General features: G+C 42.9%; 2 protein-coding genes across 2 annotated transcripts in view; both read right to left on the bottom strand.

Annotated features, from left to right (window-relative positions):
- Positions 1 to 21,563, bottom strand: part of LOC126086036 (zinc finger protein 350-like) — a 319,021-nt gene that overhangs the window by 274,777 nt on the left and 22,681 nt on the right. The window lies entirely within an intron of this gene.
- LOC126086223 (zinc finger protein 350-like) lies at positions 6,751 to 17,652 on the bottom strand. Its single transcript, XM_049902390.1, has 2 exons — positions 17,043 to 17,652; positions 6,751 to 6,825 (listed from the first exon to the last, which is right to left on the bottom strand). The coding sequence occupies exons 1-2, from the start codon at positions 17,650 to 17,652 to the stop codon at positions 6,788 to 6,790; spliced, it is 648 nt and encodes a 215-aa protein (XP_049758347.1). The 3' UTR covers positions 6,751 to 6,787.

Here is a 21,563-nt window from a genome sequence, read left to right on the forward strand (position 1 = left end):
AAACAAAGAAGAATCAGTAGTTGGAAAACATAGCCTCGGTGACAGAAATGATGCCAGAGATCACATGATAGAATTTTGGAAGACCAACGATGTCTTCATTGCAAATACATTTTTGCAACAACATAAATGGCAACTATACACGTGGACCTTGTCAGACAGAATACACAGAAATCAAATCAACTACATCTGGGGAAAGAGATGATGGAGAAGCTCAATATTATCAGTCAGAACAAGGCCAGGGGCCAACTGTGGAACAGACCACCAACTGCTCATAGGCAAGTTCAAGTTGAAGCTGAAGAAAATTAGAACAAGTCCACAAGAGCCAAAATATGACCTTGAGTATACCTACCTGAATTCAGAGGCCATCTCAAGAACAGATGTGACGCACTGAACACTTATGACCAAAGGCCAGATGAGGTGTGGAATGACATCAAGGATGTCATACATGAAGACAGCAAAAGGTCACTAAAAAAACAGGAAAGAAAAAAAAGCCCAAAATAGATGTCAGAAGAGACTGTGAAACTTGCACTTGAATGTAGGGTAGCTGCAGTGAATGGAAGAAATGAAGTAAAAGGGCTGAACAGAATTCAAATGGCAGCTTGAAAAGACAAAGTAAATTATTATAATGAAATGTGCAAAGACTTGGAGTTAGAAAACCAAAACGGAAGAACACGCTCAGCATTTCTCAAGCTGAAAGAGCTGAAGAGAAAATTCAAGCCTCAAGTTTCAATACTGAAGGATTCCACAGGGAAAATACTGAACAGTGCAAGAAACATGCAAAGAAGATAGAAGGAATACACAGAGTCATGTACAAAAAAGAACTGGTCAACATTCAACCATTTCAGGAGGTGGCATATGATCAAGAACCAATGGTACTGAAGGAAGAAGTCCAAGCTGTATTGAAGGGAATGATGAAAAACAAGGCTCCAGAAATTGATGAATACCAATTAGATGTTTCAACAAATGGATGAAGTGCTGGAGATGCTCACTCATCTATGCCAAGAAATTTGGAAGAAAGACAGCCTCCTCGTCTGACCCACAGAACAAGACAGCTGAGTGTCCTGAAGCTGGAGGCTTCCTGGCAGACTGGGGCACCCTCAGGCACTTGCCCAAGCAGGGCAGAGCTCAGGCTGAGGGGTTGAAGGGCCAAGAGGCCGAGGACCAGATAGAGGCCTACTGCAGACATGGCTGAGAAAAGGCTGTCCTGAGCAGAAAACTGTATCCTGAGTTATTCCTGGTCCTGAATTGTAACCTGTTACTTTCCTAATAAACCCTGTAACTGTGAGTATGGTCTGTGAGTTCTGTGTGGCCACTGCAACAAATTATCAAACCCAGCAGAAGAGTAAAGAGTGCCCTGGGAGGTACAGCTGGTATCAAAATTGATAAAAAGTTTGGAGAAAGGAGGTATGTCTGACTTCCATCTCACAGGAATCAGCTCTTGACTGATGTTGTCAACCTTGATTCTCCCTCCTTCCTCTTGTGAAGTTAGACAAGGAGGTGTCACGAGGCCCTGAAGCCATTTTTTACATTCATATTGAGAGGGATCAAAAGAGAAGTGTCACAAATAAAAAAAAATATTAATGGGAGAAATGACCTAGACGAAACAGTTTTTATTCTTGAAATAAACCTACAAACCTCTTTATTTCATTAAACTTGAAATCTTGGATGCATTTATAATTTTATGATTTTTTTTAATCCTGAAAAGGCAATATAGCAAATGCATTTTATGAGTGGGCAACAAGACAAAGACATTGTAGTAAAGACTACCAACCTACTAATCGCTTTGTACGGAAGAGCTGAGCCAACAGCATCATGATAAGCCTAAGGTATAAACATTACACAGGAGGACTGAAAATTAAGGTTATTTTCAAACAATACGATCATCTACATGGAAAAAAGAGATTCAAGGGCTTGCCTATTTAAAAGTGAAAATACTCCCCCCAAAAATCTCCAAACACATTTTTACGCACATCCAAAAAAAAAACCCAAATTTGTTCCTCTCAAGTAGATTCTGACTCATAGTGACCCTACAGGACAGACTAGAACTGCTCCCATAGGGTTTCCAAGGCTGTAATCTTTACGGAAGCCGACTGCTTCAAGAGTGTTTCTATCACACACACGGATCAACCTAACCCCCGTATTAATGCGAAACCTGGACCAGACCCTATAAAGTCTACCCTGCCGGCTCCAACTTAATTCAGCCCCATATTAAATGCCGAACCTGAACCAGACACCGCAGTCATCGTAAATACGACCTCCACCCCTTATAAGCAGAGTGATCCGCAAAGACCCCGTACCCTGACAGTTGGGACAGCCTCAATCGTTGTACAAAGGCGCGCCCCTCCTGACTAACCACAAAAGCACCGACTCTCAACTACTTGCCCCCAAAACCCCCACTCCGGCACACTTCTCAGGAACTCCATGGGTCCTCACTACCCCACCTCCACAAGTCCCCCTCGCCTTGTTCCAAGAACAAAACAACATACTGACCTGTTTTTCTCCTGTACCACGAAGACTTCCGAAAAGTTGCCCTTAGTTCCATGAACAGCTTCTTCTCGACCTGTCGCGCTGAATCCTCGTACACCTACGGTGGCCGGCGAGAGTCAAAAAGTTTGGAGGCGCGTGAACAACAGCATTTCCGGTATTGCCTTGGGAAGTAACATATGTGCGCCCAACGTTACCTGTTTCCCTGGAAATGGCCATACTCGGATCCCTGCCATTCAATAGGCACAGTGGCTGTTTTCGAGGCAGTAGGCAAGGACCGAAGGAGTCTTTGTTGTGCAGAGGTTAAGCACTCATCTGCTAACTGAAAGTTCCGTGGCATCAACTCACCAGCGGCTCTGTGGGAGAAAGATGTGGCAGTCAGCTTCCGTAAAAATATATAGCCTTGAAAACCCTATGGAGAAGTTTTACTCTGTCCTTTGTCGCTATGGAAACCCTCCTGGCATAGTAGTAAAGAGCTACTGCTGCTAGCCAAAAGGTCAGCAGTTCGAATCCTCCAGGCCCTCCTTGGAAACCCTATGGGGCGGTTCTACTCTGTGGTGTAGGGTCGCTATGAGTTGGAATTGCCCCTGGGGAAACTTTTTCGTTTTTAATGTCTGTATGAGTCGGAATTGACAACCGGTTTTGTTTGTTTGTTAATATAGGATCATGATGAGTCCAGTCAGAATCAAGTCGTGGGCAACGGGTTTGGTTCTTTTGTTTTAGGCAAGTATTGCCTAGAGGACAGGAAGACACTGAAACTGTCCATTTTCCTGGATCCTCTACCCTTGCAAAAATGGATAGATTTTCAGAGACTCGAGCTTCAGAAGGAAATCATGGAAAGTATCAAATTGCTTTAAGCGTGCTGGGCAGAAAAAATAATATGGCCCCACCGTGAAAACAATGTATTTAAAAAGAAAAAACAAATTGGAAACGGACAAGTAGGAGTTCAGGTGTCTGTACAGTACTTTATACTTCTCTGCTGGCTTGGACATACTCCTGGGAAGAGAAAAGACAAAAAACCTTGTAAACTGAGCACCAAGAAAATATTGTGACAGAAATCAGTTTTTAGGAAGTAGCTTTAAGGCTTTAAGAAAAAGGTTTGGAGAAACTGGTATTGTATGACAGTAGTCACCAAAGGCAGGGCAAAAAAGAAGGTGGAATGAGCCTAGGATATATTTGGAGTGGGGCATAGGGAAAAGGCAACTAAAGGTGAGGTCAGTAAAAGGCAAGTTGATCGCCAGGCCTTTCTTCCTAGTCTGTCTTAGTAAGGATACTCTGATGAAACTGGTTCAGCATCACAGAAATATGCAAGCCTCCACCGACTCAGGTGGAGATGCAATGGTGAGAATCAAACCCCATCTCTTGCAAGGAAGATGAGAATTCTACCACTGAATCACCGTTGCCCTCAACGTACTTCTCCGTTGCATCTTTCAGCCACCAGTCATTAAACACAAACAAGAATGAAAAATATGGATATTATCTTGAATATACAGTATGAGAGTGGGATGAGAAAAGGTCATAGGATCAACTCAAAACACAATCCATGTGTCGTCCTCACACTTGGCACCACTTCCTGTTCATGCTTTCTCGAATGTGACATTGAATCTGTCCTCATTGCTTTACTTCATTGCTCTTACAATTAGTACTTAATTTGCCACCTTACTGGCCCCAGCAAGTGAGTCTGCAACCCAAGGATTAGCAAAAAGATTAATTATGATATATGGGATATCCTTGGCTCAGTGCATGACAACACTTGTTTTCATAAAGCTACAGATTTATGATAAAGGTCAGACACCCCTACTGTGGGGGCAGTGTCTGACCTCTAACTTCACAAGGGGGAAGGAGGATTAAGATCAACAGCCCAAGGCTGATTCCTACTAGCCAGAGGTCAAACTTGCCTCCTTTCTCCACCATCTTTACCAATTTTGCCACCAACCATGCCTCCCATGGCACTCTCTACTTCTCTGCTGGGTTTGATAATTCATTGCGATGGCCACGCAAAACTCACAGGCAATACTCATGATAATGGGGTTTATTGGGGAAGTAAAAGATTACAATTCAGATTCAGGAATGCACAGGATACAATTCTTCCATCAGGACAGCCTCTTCACAGCTGTGCTCACAGGCACACCTCTCTACCCCTCCACCTCTGCCCTGATCAGGCAAGTATTACAAAGTTCTTTTAGCTGTGCCTGTAAGTGCCCAGAGGCGCTCAGCTTTCTTGCTGTAAGAGCTGAGAAGCCCACTGCGCTGTCTCCTGCCAGTCTGTCCTGTTGCCATTTCTCTGCCACCATTTCTTGCCATCTTCAGGGTTACAGCTCACTCTCTGTCTCCTGGGTCCAGGAGCTTCTCAGTGCAGGGATCTCGGTCCAAAGATGCATTCTCTGCTCCTGGTTGTTCTTCCTTGGTGTTGGTAGCATCCTCTCCTTCCATCTCTGGAATGGCTCACTTCAAGCCTAGCAGAATGGCAAAACTGACCAATTCCTTTGGTGGGCCACAATTACCCTATCACACAGTCCCACCCAATCACTTGGGTGGGAGTTACAAGACCGTGGTGAGAAAGGCCACACAAAAACAATGCATCGCACCACACCAATAATCTCAATTTCTTCTCTTCTCACTAGGACTAATAAAAAGAATAATAACTTCATTAATTGCCTTTTTGCCAGGTGCTGTTCTAACTACTTTCCACAACCACTCTATGAGGCAGATAATTATTTAAAAAAATAAAATGGAGATACAGGTAAGTAACTTACTCAAGGTCATACACCTGGGTTGTGGCAGGGACTGAGGCCATGGAGACAGGTGAAGGGTGATCTTTACTAGGACCATGAGGATCCTGGGTGTGGGAGCAGGGACTTTGTGTACCAGGCATACATATCCACTGGGACTCCTTCACCTGGGATGTCAATGTTTGAGAGGTGAGTTGAGCACTTGGTCTGTAGGGCTCAGGGCAGGCCTGGCCATGCCATCCTGGGACCCTAACTGATTAGTTTCAGAAATAGAATGATTTGACTTCGTGTAATCTAGCATCAGGATTCACATAACTTCCGAAGAATCAGAATCAGAATAAGCACAAAGCTGATCCCTGTGACGTGGAGGTCAAACATACCTCCACTCTCCAGCTTCTTTACCATTTCTGACAACAGCCGTTCCCTCCAGAGTACTTTATACTTCTCTGCTGGCTTGGATAATTCCTCGCAATAGCCACACAGAACACACAGAGCATATTCTCAGTTACGTAGTTTCTTGGGGAAGTAATAGGAACAACCAGGAATCAGGATCAGGAAGCACATAAAACCAAAAACCAAACCCACCGCTGTCGTGTCGATTCTGACTCATAGCAACCATATAGGATAGAGTAGAACTGCCCCATAGCATTTCCAAAGAGAATCTGGTAGATTCAAACTGCCAGCCTTTTGGTTAGCGGCTGAACTCTTAACCACCATGACACCAGCGTTTCCCACGAAGCAGATAGACAGGTTGAAAGGCTCCCCTGGGGTGGAGAGAGCATCCCTCCCTTCATCAATGTAGGACAGCTGTCACGCAGGACAGCTCTCCCAACTGCTCTCAGCCGCACACAGAAACAGGCCCTTCTCAACAGTGCATTGTGACCTCAGGCAGGATTCCTTTGAGCCCCCTCTGGACAGGTTTCCTCTTTGCCTTCTCAGGACAGGCCTCCTCTCAGCCCCACCTTGGCAATTTCAAGAGGATTGCCTCCTCTTGGCAATTAGGCCTGGCTCCCTGTAAGTCTTAGGGTTATAGCTCTCGGCAAAGCTGGGGCATCAGCCATTGCCAATGGCAGGCCAGCTTGGTCCCACACTGCTGTTTGATTGGATATCCATCTGCATGGCCCCAGAGTGCAGCTGCTACCCATTTACTAGGCACCTAGCTCTCTTGGCAACCTGTTTCCAGGAGATGCCCCGCTATGCTCCATTGGCTGACTTGCCCACCATCACTCTCTGCCAATCTCATGGTTCCCACCACTGGTATGACTTTTGCCCTTTCTCTGCTGCTCAGCTCTGCTGCGTGTGCTGCTGTTTCTCTGCTGATGGGCCCCCTTCTTCACCTCTTCTCTCCTGAATTTGATAATTCATTGCAATGGTCACATAGGACTCACATAGAATACTCACACTTATGGGTTTATTAGGGAAGTGACATATTTATTCAATCAGTAGTTGGAAAATATGGCCTTGGTGATAGAAATGATGCTGGAGATCGCATGGTAGAATTTTGGAAGACCAACGACTTCATCACAAATACCTTTTTTCAACAACATAAATGGTGACTATACACATGGGCTTCACCAGATAGAAAACACAGGAATCAAATTGACTGCATCTGTGGAAAGAGACAATAGAAAAGCTCAATATCATCAGCCAGAACAAACCAGGGATGACTGCAGAACAGACCATCAACTGCTCATATGCAAGTTCAAGTTGGAGCTGAAGAAAATTAGAACAAGTCCATGAGAACCAAAGCATGACTGTCATGGATTGAATTGTGTCCCCTCCCAAAATATGTGTTGACTTGTTTAGGCCATGATTCCCAGTATTGCACAGTTGTCTTCCATTTTGTGACGGTAGTTTTATGTTAAAGAGGATTAGGATGGGATTGTAACACCACCCTTACCCAGGTCACATCCCTGATCCAACGTAAAGGGAGCTTCCCTGGGGTGTGGCCTGCACGACTTTTTCTCTCTCAAGAGATAAAAAGGAAGGGCAAGCGAGCAGAGAGGGGGACCTCATACCACCAAGAAAACAGTGCTGGGAGCAGAGCGCATCCTTTGGACCCAGGGTTCCTGTGTGAAGAAGCTCCTAGTCCAGGGGAAGATCAATGAGAAGGACCTTCCTCCAGAGCTGACAGAGAGAGAAAGCCTCCCCTGGAGCTGACACTCTGAATTTGGACTTCTAGCCCGCTAGACTGTGAGAAAATAAATTTCTCTTTGTTAAAGCTATCCACTCATGGTTTTTTCGGTTATAGCAGCACTAGATAACTAAAACAATGACCTTGGTATTTCCCATCTGAATTCAGAGGCCATCTTAAGAATAGATTTAGTGCATTAAACACTAATGACTGAAGATCAGAAGAGTTCTGGAATGATATCAAGGACATCATACATGAAGAAAGCAAGAGATCATTAAAAAGGCAGGAAAGAAAGAAAAGACCAGAATGGATGTCAGAGGAGACTCTGAAACTTGCTCTTGAATGTCGAGTAGCTAAAGCAAATGAAAGAAATGATGAAGTAAAAGAGCTGAACAGAAGATTTCAAAAGGCAGTTCTAGAAGACAAAGTAAAGTATTATAATGACATATGCAAAGACCTGGAGTTAGAAAACTAAATGGGAAGGACATGCTCAGCACTTCTCAAGCTGAAAGAACTGAAGAAAAAATTCAGGCCTCAAGTTGCAATATTGTAGGAGTCTATGGGCAAAATACTGAACGATGCAGGAAGCATCAAAACAAGATGGAAGGAATACACAGAGTCACTGTACCAAAAAGAATTGGTCGACTTTCGATCATTTCAGGAGGTAGCATACGATCAAGAACCGATGGTACTGAGGAAAGAAGTTCAAGCTGCACTGAATGCATTGGCAAAAAACAAGGCTCCAGGAATTGACAGAATACCAATTGAGATGTTTCAACAAACGGATGCAGGGAGGGAGTTGCCCACTCGCCTATGCCAAGAAATTTGGAAGTCAGCTACCTTACCAACCAACTGGAAGAGATCCATATTTATGCCTATTCCAAAGAAAGGTGATCCAACAGAGTGTGGAAATTATTGAACAATATCATTAATATCACACTCAAGCAAAATTCTGCTGAAGATCATTCAAAAGTGGTTGCAGCAGCACATCAACAGGGACTGCCAGAAATGCAAGCTTGATTCAGAAGAGGACATGGAACGAGGGATATCATTGCTGATGTCAGATGGATCCTGGGTGAAAGCACAGAATAACAGAAAGATGTTTAACTGTGTTTCATTGACTATGCAAAGGCATATGACTATGTGGATCATAACAAATTATGGATAACATTGCAAAGGATGGGAAGTCCAGAACACTTAATTGTGCTTGTAAAGAGCCTGTACATAGACAAAGAGGCAGTCGTTTGAACAGAACAAGGGGACACTGCATGGTTTAAAGTCAGGAAAAGTGTACATCAGGGTTGTATCCTTTCGCCATGTTTATTCAATCTGTATGCTGAGCGAATAATCCAAGAAACTGGGCTATGTGAAGAACGAGGCATCAGGATTGGAGGAAGACTCATTAACAACCTATGTTATGCAGATGACACAACCTTGCTTGCTGAAAGTGAAGAAGACTTGAAGCCTATACTGAAGAAGAACAAGCACTATAGCCTTTAGTACGGACTACACTTCAACATAAAGAAAACAGAAATCCTCACAACTGGACCAATAAGTGACATCATGATAAATGGAGAAAAGATTGAAATTGTCAAGGATTTTATTTTACATGGACCCACAATCAACACTCATGGAAGCAGCAGTCAAGAAATCAAAAGACATATTGGATTGTGGAACTCTTGCTTCAAAAGACCTCTTTTAAATGTTAAAAAGCAAATATGTCACTTGAAGGATTAAGTTGCGCCTGACCCAAGTCATGGTGTTTCCAGTCTCCTCATATGCACGTGAAAGCTGGACAGCGAAAAAGGACAACCAAAGAATTGTTGCCTTTGATTTGTGGTGTTGGCAAAGAATATTGAATATACCATGGACTGCCAGAAGAATTAACAAATCTGTCTTGGAAAAAGTACAGCCAGGATACTCCTTAGAAACAGGGATGGCAAGACTTCATCTCACATAGTTTGGGCATGTTATCAGGAGGTACCAGTCCCTTGAGAAGGACTTCATGCTTGTTAAAGTAGAGGGTCATCGGAAGAGAGGGAAAACCCTCAAGGAGATGGACTGACACAGTGGCTGCAACAATAGGCTAAAGCATAACAACAATTACGAGGATGGCACAGGACAGGGCAGTGTTTCTTTCTGTTGTACATGGTGTTGCTATGAGTTGGAACCAACTGGATGGCACCTAACAACAACATTTGAATAGCAAATCAACCAATTCCAGCAATGTTCATAAGATAGGCCAATCATAGGGCAGACTGTAGCCCGACCAATCATATTTGGCAGAATTACAAATGCAGGGCCAGAAAAGCCATAATAAGGGAAATGCATTGCACTGCGCTTGCCATGGCAGGATGTGCAGTGTTGGGTTTGCAATTAACCTTACTTAATTTGGTCTTTATGCTCAGTTCCTGAGAGATATCATTAAAATCTTGTAATATCCTGAGTAACTAAGGTGGCTTTGTTATCTAGGGCAACATCTGAAGGCTTTTGCCAATGAGCAGGTGCTGTCCAAGTCAGAAAGACCACCTCATAGCCTGATATCAGCTAACCTTAGGGAGTGTGAGGGAGTAATGATTCAATCAACTATGCCTACATACAGAGGCCCCATTCATGACTATATAATGAAGCCAATAAAAGCTCTCTGTACATGAAAGTTGGATGTGTTTCCTGGTTGGTAAAACACGTCCATGCACATGAAAGGATCCGGTGCAGTGAATTACTTAATATGGTCTTAGCCGTAGTTTTTTTAAGTGCTACAAAATGACTAAGACTATGCAAATGAGGTGCTTGTGCTCCACAAAGCGGATCGGATAGCTTGCTAATAATGTAAGTGAGGTTTCTGGCACTCTTGTGGGAGTGGGACCACGCAAATAAAGTATATGGAACCCTAACAAGGGGACTGGTCAATTTTGCCATCCTGCTAGGCTTAAAATGAGCCGTCTGAGAGGCTGGAAGGGATTATCTTACCAACACAAAGAAGGGCTAGGAGTGGAGTGTGACCTATGGACTTGGGATCCCTGTGATGAGAAGATCTTGGAACCAGGAGACCAAGAGAGAGAGTTGTAACACCAAAGATGGTGAGAAACAGCAGCAGAGAAATGGCAGCAGGAGATGGCATGGTGGGTTTCCTAACCCACAGAGTGAGAATCTTCCATTCTAGTTGGAACTTTGATAATCTGCATCGATGAGCAAAGTCCATTTCAGAGCAAGCCATCAAATTGTAGCAATTTACACCAGCTCATGGTGCCAAATATATTTATCTTCATTTGGTCAGGTTCTGGTCAGCTCATCCCTAGCAATCCAAGCTAGGTCACAAAGGGTACCAGCTGTAAGATCAGGGGTGGACACACACCTCCCAGCACTTCAGACCAACCAGCCTCTTCTCTGTCCCTCATCCCTAGCCCCCATGGGCTAGGTTAGTGAACATCACCAGAAAGCTCAGCTCAGAAGTCCACACAACTTCTTGCACTCCTGACCAGAGAAAACTTTAACTTCTCCCTCTCTAGTCCCTAGCCCCCATGGGCTAGGTCAACAGGTGCCAGTGGTACATGACTAAACTTAGCCCATCTCTTCATTGCTGCACTTCTCTCACTTCCACTAATTGAGTGGACCCAGGTGGGCCCCTGAGGCAAGAATACCAGGCATACTATTCACCAGCCCCGTTTAACTTCCAGTCATAGAAGGGAGGTTTTACTGATGGGAACTGACTTTTCCTGCCTCAATGCATCCAGTGGCAAACCACTTGCTCATAATTCAAAAAGCAAAACAGTCCCTTTTATTTTTGCAGGTTCATCCTTCAAGTGCAAACCTCCTGTTCTCTCAGCAGGTCTAGGTAATTCTGAGTGTCTTTTCAAATGCAAAATTCCTAGGTGGGGCTCAGGTTTTTGACCTATGATTTTCAAATCTATACACAGGGCTACTGCATTCAAACCAATAGCTTGTATTTCTTATGGCAGATTCTAATACCCTTTTAGCATATCTAATCAAGTATTTTTTAATCAAGTATTGGCTAAAGGTGAAGTTACATGCTCTCTGTAATCTATAATATTGAATATTCATTTCTGCCATACATTTAGGTCTGCTTTACAACACTAGGTAGGAGAAACATTCAATATCTACAGTACATTCAAATAAACACATAACCCTTTTTAAAACATTTCAGGTTCATCTTCTCCACCACTTGACTATCTCCCATTCATATGCATATGGCCTTGGGCCACTGGCTGAGTGGAACCAGAAGACCCTGGCCCCCTATCAATCATGCTGTTTAACTGACCTGGTCCTTGCCCTAACCCACTCCAGATGTGGCTTTTCTCCCCTCACCTGCAGCATAACTTTCCTTTCAGCCATTGCAGGTAACAAAAACAAAGTAACCATCTAACAATCAAAAGTTTCACTTCCCAGACCCATTCATTCTTTCTCTTTCAAAGTCTCATGCTTTCATGAATCGGGAACCATTACAACAAATCCCACTTCTGACGCCAACTGTAAAAATGATATGTCAGAGACGTCTGACTTCCTCTAACTTCTCAAGGGGGAAGGAGAATCAAGATCAACAGCCCAAGGTTGATTCCTATGAGGCACAGTCAGACATACCCCATCTCACCAGCCGTATTTACAAATTCTGACACCATCTGTCCCTCCTACGGTACACACTACTTCTATGCTGAGTATGATAATTCATTGCAATGGCCACACAGAATTCACAGACCATACTTATGATAATGAGGTTTATTAGGAAAGAAACAGGTTACAATTCAGGTTCAAGAATGCTCAGGATACAGTTCTTTGATGAGGACAGCCTCTTCTCAGCTGTGCCTGCAAGAAGGCCTCTCTCTGGCCCTTGTCTCCTTGTCTTGGCCTCTATAGTACTTGGACAAGTGTTACAAAGTGTTACAAAGCTCTGTTAGCACCCCACTCCACCAGTAAAACTGAAAGTGCCCAGCTCTAGTTTCATGGGTTGGCAAACCTAGCTTCACCAAGTGCCTGGAGGCATCCTCCTCCACCAGCAAATCTCCTGCCTCACGGCACTCAGCTTTCTCACTCCGTGGGCCAGATAGTCCACCGTGTCATCTCCTGCTGGTTTCCTGCTGGTCTCCTTAAGTCTCCTGGTTCTGTTGCTGCCATTTCTCTGCCACTGCATCTTGCCAACTCTGCTGTTATGGCTTTCCCTCTCTGTCTTCCGTGTTATAGCTCCTAATCTCTCTCTTTCAGTGTCTCTCTTTAAGCCTAGCAGGATGACAAAATTGACCAATCCCCTTATTGAGGATCCATACACCTGTATGCATGATCCTACCCAGTCAGTTGGTAGGAGTTATAAAACCATGGCTGGAAAGGCCATATAAAATCAATCCATTGCACGACACCTGCCTCAGGTACACCTGAGAAGAAACTGTCCTGATCTAAGAACTGTATCATGGGCATTCATGAACCCAAACCTGTTACTTCGTCTGTGAGTTCTGTGTGACCATTGTAATGAATTATCAAACTCATCAGAGGAGTAGACAGTGCCACGGAATGAACGGTTGGTGTCAGAAATGGTAAAAAAAAAAAAAAAAAAAGCTGCAAGATGGAGGCATATCTGAACTCTGCCTCATAGGAATCAGCCTTGGGCTGTTGATCTTGGTTCTCCTTCCCTTTATGAAGTTAGAGGCCGGACAATACCCCTGCCACACCATTTTTACAGAGGGAGCATGCTCTTTGGGACATGGACCCTTCATGTTGGGAATCCTCCCAGATCTGGTACTATGCATCTTTATACCTTCTTTTGGTATAATAAAGCTGTTTCCCTAGGTATAGTGCTTTTCATGAGGCCTGGTTATTGTTCCAATGAATTATTAACCCTAGGGAATAGTGGTGGAGTCCAAGTGGTGCAATGGTTAAGAGCTAGTGGAACTCAGCAGTTTAGAAGTCAGGTGGCTCAGAACCCCTAAGCTGTGGCTGGTATCCTGAGGGGGTAGAGGGTATACAGCCAAATTTGTAGTAACCAAGTCAGAAGTAAGGAAGCCCAGGGTCACCCCAAGCTCATGACTGGCATCCTAAAGAGGTCATGAGAAAACCTCGAATCTATAGCCAGCAGATCAGCAGCAAGAGGAGCACCAGGGACTCCCAAGCTTGCAGTTGGCATCTGAAATCATAGGCTGAAAGATGGTGTCTGTGTTGTGATGACTTTTGTGTGGTCTTTCTAGCCATGGTCTTTGTAACTTCCGTCTAGGAGTTTTGTGATAGGGTAATTGTGGCCTACCAAGCGGATTGGTTGGTTTTGCCTTAAAAGAGACCCAATTCCAGGGCAGAGAGGAAGATCCAAACACCACCAAGGAAGAACAGCCAGAAGCTGTCTCTGGGAGGCCCCTGGAACCAGGAGACATAGAATGATCTGTAACCCTGAAGACATTAGAAGCAGTGGCAGGAGAGATGCAACAGCAGGAGATGGCACGGTGGGCTTCCCAGCCCACAGAGAGAAAGCTGAGTGCCTCTGGACGGAGACTGAGGGCCAGGGAGAGGCATGCCTGTAAGCACAGCTGGGAAGAGGCAATCCTAATGAAGTAACTGTATCCTGAATGTTCCTGAGCCTGAACTGTAGCTGTTGCTTCCCTAATAAACCCCATAATTGTATGGTTTGTGAATTCTGTATGGCTATTGCAATGAATTATCTAACCCAGTAGAGAGTGTTGTGCAAGGAACAGTTGGTGACAGAATTAGTAAAGATGGCGGAGAGGGGAGGCTTGTCTTGGCCTCTACCTCATAGGAGTCAGACTTGGTCCTCCTTCCCCCTTGTGGGGTTGGAGGAGGTCAGACACTGCCCCCAAATCGTTTTTACAGTGTCCTTTTAACTTGTGAGAGCTGACCTAGCTCTAAGTATGTAGGGTCAGAGAAAGAAGTGCTGCATGGGTCACTGGTATCAGAACTGAACAGCAGTAAAAAATTAGAATTTGGATTTAATTTTATGATTATCCTCAGAGTTGATGTCAGAATAGTGAGGATTCTGAGATTTCCACACATTTAGATTCACAGGATAAGTGATGGGAGGGCGTGGTTGGTGCAGCATCCATCCGTTTCTGATTCTTTGCTAGAAGGTGTCTGCCCTGAATGCATTCTGTTACTCTGTCATGGTGTGGGTGTGGTGAGGGGAGCAGTAAAGTAATCCAAACTTTAGGGCAGAAATGTTCAGAATAAAGTGTGCAGCAGTGCAGTGCAATGAATTACTTAATTTGGCCCTGCTAGCCATAATTTTGAGTATTGTCTGTGCGTCCTGTGTGGCCACTGCAATCGATTATTGAACTCATCAGAGAAGTAGAGAGTGCTGTGGGAGGGATGTTTGGTGTCAGGACTGGTAAAGATGGAAGAGAGAGGACATCTGTCTAACCTCCGCCTCATCAGAATCAGCCTTGTGCTGTTAACCTTTATTATTCTTCCCCCTGGTGAAGTTAGAGTAGGTCAGAAGCCTACATCACTCCATTTGTACAGAGGCCAAGAGCCCAACCCCCAGCAAAGTGAGAAGGAATGCTGAAGATAGACGAAATCCCATGTCTCATATCAGCAGGTTAGAGGACACAGGATCTTTGAGATGGTGGCACCCCTTAAAGGTGATATAATGGTTCACCTCTAAGACAACCCAAAAGGACTTCATCTCCTCCCATCTCCTATCCTCTCCTACATTCTTAGGAGGCAGAGTCAGCTGTAACCCTGAAGACATGAGAAGCCCTACTTTCTATTCTGGGGATCCTTCTCCTTTTCTACTCTGCCCCCTTTACATTCAGTTACTGAGTTTCTCTAATCCCACATGAAAAGCTCCTGGGGCAGAATTCCGTTCTGTAAACTGCTTTCCAATGAATCATTTACTTCAATAACAAAATACCATTTGATTAGTTCATCAGCTCAATTATTCAATTTCCAAGTCAATATATAATTAGATGTATTCTGTGTCCTGGGAAAATAAAATCAAGTAAACCAGTGCTGTTTGATGTAATTTTCTGGGATGATACAAATACCTCGGTATACACACTCCAGCCATAAAAATAAAAGAAAGTCTTGCTCATTGTTTGTGCTGTCCAATTGTGTGTACACTAGTCACACATGGCTACTGAACACATAAAATGTGGTGAGTGCAACTAAGGAACTGATTTTTAATTTTATTTTTAAAATTTAAATAATCACAAGTTATACCTATCATGTTATTTATAATTTACTTGGATATACTCAGAAAAACTGAAGGAATTTAAAATAACTTGGGGTCACAAAAACTATCAAGGGATTTATAATCTACCTGGGGAGATAAGGCATGGGCATTAAAAAAAATGACTGTATCCTAGGCTGCTTAAGTACCATTAAGAGGAGTCCTTACCCTAAGAATCCGTGGGTAGTACAAATGTTAATGCACTCAGTTACTAACCCAAAAGATTGGAGGTTCAAGTGCACCCAGAGGCAACTCAGAAGAAAGGCATGGCCTATCTACCTGTTAAAAATCAGCCATGGAAAACCCTACAGAGCACAGTTCTACTCTCACACTCATCTGGTCACCATGAGTTGGAATTAACTCAATGGCAACTAGAGTGTGACAAGGAATTGTACAAGAAGTTCTTAGCATTTCTAATTCTTAAAACTTCTAACTAAACCCTTTGAACCAATTATTCCACGTCTATTTCACCTAATGTAGATATTGCATCCTCTGACTAGATTAACTGGAGTGTAAAGATCCCACTTAAATATGATTCAACTGAATGCCCTCTTGAAAAGAGCATGGGCTTTTTCTTTTTTATTCACCACTGTATGTTTGACTCCTGGAAAAAGAGCCAGTTAAAAGGAAGTATGTGACAAATATTCATTAATGAATAGACTTAATGTAAGACTACTGTTTAATAGGTCCCTCTGCATAATATAAAGTTCTATTATGTATGGTAGATCATCTAGTTTTTAGTTAGTCCTTCATACTTACCTGGGGAAACTGAACTGATATGTATGTGCCCCATATCCCACCAATTCAGTATTGCACCTTTCCCATCAACCAACTCCTATGAGGTTTTTCATTTATAGCAACATTCCAGATACTGATGATTTCTTCTGTTTCAATAATTCACAGTATTTACTTCCTTTACACAGATTAACTCAGGCTTTCATTTATTTAATTGGCACAAGAGAACAAGTGATGTGTATGTGTTTGTGTAAACATCAGAGTATGTTTCAATATCGAAGCACATATTTACGTAGGATACATGCATCAGGCTTTCTTAGTCTCTGCATTCATATGATTTCCCTCAGGATACATTTCGTAGCCACACAATGAGGTAGAAATTCCCCAGTGAATGTATCTGAGTTTATCCTATGGGTTTTGTGGGGCATAAAATAAGATGTAATTGGACAATGAAGGCACTACTACATTCACTGTATTCATAAGGATTCTCTCCTGTATGAATTTTCTGTTATCTCCTGGGGGTTCACATCTAGCAACAGCCTGTCCCAATCACATTCTTATTAACTAGCAGCCCACTGAAGTTTATCGATGTCTGCGCTGCCACAGAAGGTATTTGCGTAGTCACTGTTTTAACAGGGCTTTTCTCCCGCATGAGATCACTGGTTTGTGATGAGCTGTGGAAGAGTCTTCCACCTTGATTGAACCTACATATTTCTCTCTTTTGTGTTTTTATGTGAATAAAAGTTAGAAGCATAGGCAAAAGTTTGTACATACTCACTGCAACCAGATAGTGTCTCTCCTGTATGAGATCTTTGATGTACAATGAGCTTTGATTTCCTTGCAAAGGTTTTCCAACATTCACTGCATTGAAAGTGTTTCTCTCCTGTATGAATTTTCCGATGTCTATTGAGACTTCCCTTCTGGTTGAAGTCTCTTCCACATTCACTGCGTATGTAGGGTTTCTCTCCAGTATGAGTTTGCTGATGAATAATGAGATGTTCCTTCTTGTTAAAGGCTTTACCACATTCACCGCATACACAGTGTTTCTCTCCCGTATGAGTTCGTCGATGAACAATGAGATCTCCTTTATGGATGAAGCCTTTCCCACATGCACTGCATATATGGGGTTTTTCTCCTGTATGCGTTTTCTGATGATTATTCAGCAGTGATTCAGAGCAAAAGGCCTTGCCACGTTCCATGCATTCATAAGGTTTTTCTCCTGTATGAATTTTCTGATGCACAGTAAGCTTGTACTTTTTTGAGAAGGCTTTCCCACATATACTGCATTTGTGGAGTTTCTCTCCTGGGTGAATGATCTGATGACGACTTAGCCAAGGCTTCTTGATGAAGCCTTTCCCACATTTACTGCATACATGCAGTTTCTCCATCTTTTGGGTTTTCTGGCGCTTTATGAGTTGGGACTTAGTGGTGTTGGATATCTCATTTTCAGGGAATTTAGATTCAGTATGAAATTGCTCCTGGTTAGCATGCAGAACAATTTTCTTACCTCTGTTAAGCTCAGCAGAGTTATTTCATAGCCTCTGCTTTGGTTGATTAACGTTAAACTTGATATAGTTTTTTCATGTAAGTCAAACATACCAAGATTTTGCGTTAAAGGAAAATGACCTTTGTGCTGATGAACAATATTTTCCGATGCATTATGTTCATCCATTGTTCCATTCCATCCAACTTACTCTCATTTTGCCAGTGCTCAGGCAGATGATCATCGACTTTCCAGGTTTCTAGGAAAAAAGAGAACAATGAATCCTTCTGTTACCTCATTAGGAATACATTGGTTAAAAAAATGCTTTGATGCAAGGTGGCTCTTTAGTGACAATGCTATGGTATGAGTGTAAATAAAACTCCACGTTTAATGTTCCTTGCACACTGGTAAACACACTGTAATATACACAACCCAAACAGCAAAAGCAGTTAGTACAGAAACAAGGACAGATCATACATGACAAATAAATACAAGTTTTGGCTGCTTACTAAAGAAGGCCTTAAAAAACTTGTAGAGACTGTAAAACACAAGTATGTCACTGTGAACAGCAGACAACGGAGGATGGAGGGCTACCTGCTCCAAACTGGTGAAGGACAGATTCATTCATTCTATAAATCCTCACTGAATGACAAATATGCAACAGGCATAGTTGGGTTTGTGAAGTCCGGTGCGGTGGATTAACTAATACGGTTCTTCTAGCTATAGTTGCCTCTGCTTTTCTGTCAGTTTGTCGTACTGTGGTGGCTTGCATGTTGCTGTGATGCTGGAAGCTATGCCAGTGGCATTTCAAATACCAGAAGTGTCACCCATGGTGCACAGGTTTCAGCAGTGCTTCCGGACTAAGACAGACTAGGAAGAAGGACCTGGCAGTCTACTTTTTAAAAAAACTGGCCAGTGAAAACCTTACGAATAGCAGTGGAACATTGTCTGCTATAGTGCCGAAAGACGAGCCCCTCAGGTTGAAAGATACTCAAAATACAACAGGGAAATGGCTGTCTCCTCAATATAGAGTCAACCTCAATGACATGTGTGGAGTAAAACTTTTGGGACCTTCATTTGCTGATGTGGCAGGACACAAACTGAGAACAGCAAAAAACATCCATTAATAGTTGGAATGTAGGATTATGAAGATGAATCTAGGAAAACTGGAAGTCATCAAAAATGAAATGGAACACATAAATATCAATATCCTAGGCATTAATGAGCTGAAATGGACTGGTATTGGCCATTTTCAATTGGATAATCATATGCTCTACTATACAGGTAATGATAAATTGAAGAGGAATGGTGTCACACTCGTCACCAAAAAGAATATTTCAAGCCCCATCATTGCAAAAATGGGGGGTATGGCATCTGACCTCCTCTAACTTCACAAGGGGGAAGGAGAACCAAGAACAATGGCTCAAGGCTGATTCCCAGGAGGCAGAGGCCAGACATGCCTCCTCTCTCCACCATCTTTATCAAATTTGACACCAACCGTCCCACCCACAGCACGTTCAACTTCTCTGCTGGGTTCAGTAATTCATTGCAACGGCCACCCAGAACTCAGATAATACTCACAATTATGGGGTTTATTAGGGAAGTAACATTATAATTCAGGTTCAGGAATGCTCAGGATACAGTTCTTCCATCAGGACAGCCTCTTTCTAGCTATGTTTGCAGCCATGCCTCTGTCCGGCCTGAGGCCTCTGCCCTTGCTCAGGCAAGGGTTACAAACCTCTTTTAGTCCCTGCCAATAAGTGCTCAGAGGCACCCCACTCTGCCAGTAAGCCTCGGCCCAAAGGCACTCAGCCAGGAAGCCCACTGCACAATCTCCTGCCTGTCTCTCCTGGTTGTTTCTCCACCACCACTTCTCATAGTCTTCAGTGTTACAGCTCTCCATCTCTTGGTCTACCTTATTTGCACAATCCCACGCAATCATCGTGTGTGAGTCACAAAGACCAGGGCTAGAAGGGCCACATTTAGCAATTTATTACACTGTAATCTTAAAGTACAACACTATCAGTGACAGGATAATATCCACAACGCTACAAGGAAGACCAGTAATACAACTATAATTCAAATTTGTGCACCAACCACTGAGGCCAAAGATGAAGAAATTGAAGATTTTTATCAACTTCTGAAGTCTGGAATTGATCAAACATGCAATCAAGATGCACTGACAATTACCGGTGATTGGAATTTGAAAACTGAAAACAAAGAAGGATCGGTAAATGGAAAATACAGCCTTGGTGATAGAAATGAAGCTGGAGATCACATGATAGACTTTTGCAAGACCAATGACTTCTTCATTGTAAATATCTTTTTTTAAACAACATAAATGGCAACTATACATGTGGACCTCACCAGATGGAATATGCAGGAGTCAAACCGACTACATCTGTGGAAAGAGACGATAGAGAAGCTCAATATCATCAGTGAGAACAAACCTGAGGCCAACTGTAGAACAGACCATCAGTTGCTCATAAGAAATTCAAGTTGAACCTGAAGAAAATTAGAGCAAGTCCATGAGAGCCAAAACACAAACTTGAGTATATCTCATCTGAATTTAGAGACCATCTCAAAAACAGATTTGACACATTAACACTAATGGCTGAAGAACACTAGATGAGCTTGGCAATCATACATGAAGAAAGCAAAAGGTCATTAAAAAGACAGGAAAGAAAGAAAAGACAAAAATGGATGTCAGAAGAGACTCTGAAACTTGCTCTTGAAAATAGAGCAGCTAAAGCGAACAGAAGATATGATAAAGTAAAAGAGCTGAACAGAAGATTTCAAAGGGCAGCTCGAGAAGACAAAGTATTACAACGACATCAGCAAACACCTGGAGTTAGAAAACCAAAAGGTAGGAATACACTCAGCATTTCTCAAGCTGAAAGAACTGAAGAAAAAATTCAAGCCTCGAGTTGCAATACTGAAGGATTCAGCAGGAAAAGTATTGAAGCATCAAAAGAAGGCAGAAGGACTATACAGAGTCACTGTACCAAAAAAAAAATTGGTCAACATTCAACCATTTCAGGAGGTAGCATATAATCAGGAACACATGGTATTGAAGGAAAAAGTCCAAGCTGTACTGAAGGCAATGGTGAAAAACAAGGCTCCCGGGATTGACGGAATATCAATTGAGATGTTTCAACAAACAAATGCAGTGCAGGAGGTGCTCACTCATTTAAGTCAAGAAATTTGGAAGACAGATTCCTGGCCAAATGACTGGAAGAGATCCATTATTTATGCCCATCCCAAAGAAAGGTGATTCAACAGAATGCAGAAATTATCAAACAATATCATTAATATCACACATAAGTAAAGTTTCGCTGAAGATAACTCAAAAGTGGTTGCAGTATACATCAACAAGGAACTGCCAGAAATTCAAGCTTGATTCAGAAGAGCATGTGGAACAGGAGATATCATTGCTGATGTCAGAAGGATCCTGGATGAAAGTAGAGAATACCAGAAAGATGTTTACCTGTGTTTTATTGACTATGCAAAGTGCGATGAAATGAATCACTTAATATGGCCCTTCTAGCCATGGTCTTTGTGACTCACACACAATGACCGAGTGGGGCTATGCAAATAAAGTATATGGAACCTGTGATGGTTGGGGTTATGTGTCACCTTGACTAGACCGTGATTCTCAATACTGTATGGGTGTCCTCCATTTTATGTGTTGTGGATCCAGACCTCTACATGTCGATGAGGCAGGTTTGGCATAGGGTATTTCTTGGGTCACAGCCTTGCAGAAGAACATGACTCATGTGCCATCTTCACTCAAATTCTGCCCTTCCCTGGCATGTG

This window comes from Elephas maximus, chromosome 11 (assembly GCF_024166365.1).
Source record: "Elephas maximus indicus isolate mEleMax1 chromosome 11, mEleMax1 primary haplotype, whole genome shotgun sequence".
NCBI classification, from domain to species: Eukaryota; Metazoa; Chordata; class Mammalia; order Proboscidea; family Elephantidae; genus Elephas; species Elephas maximus.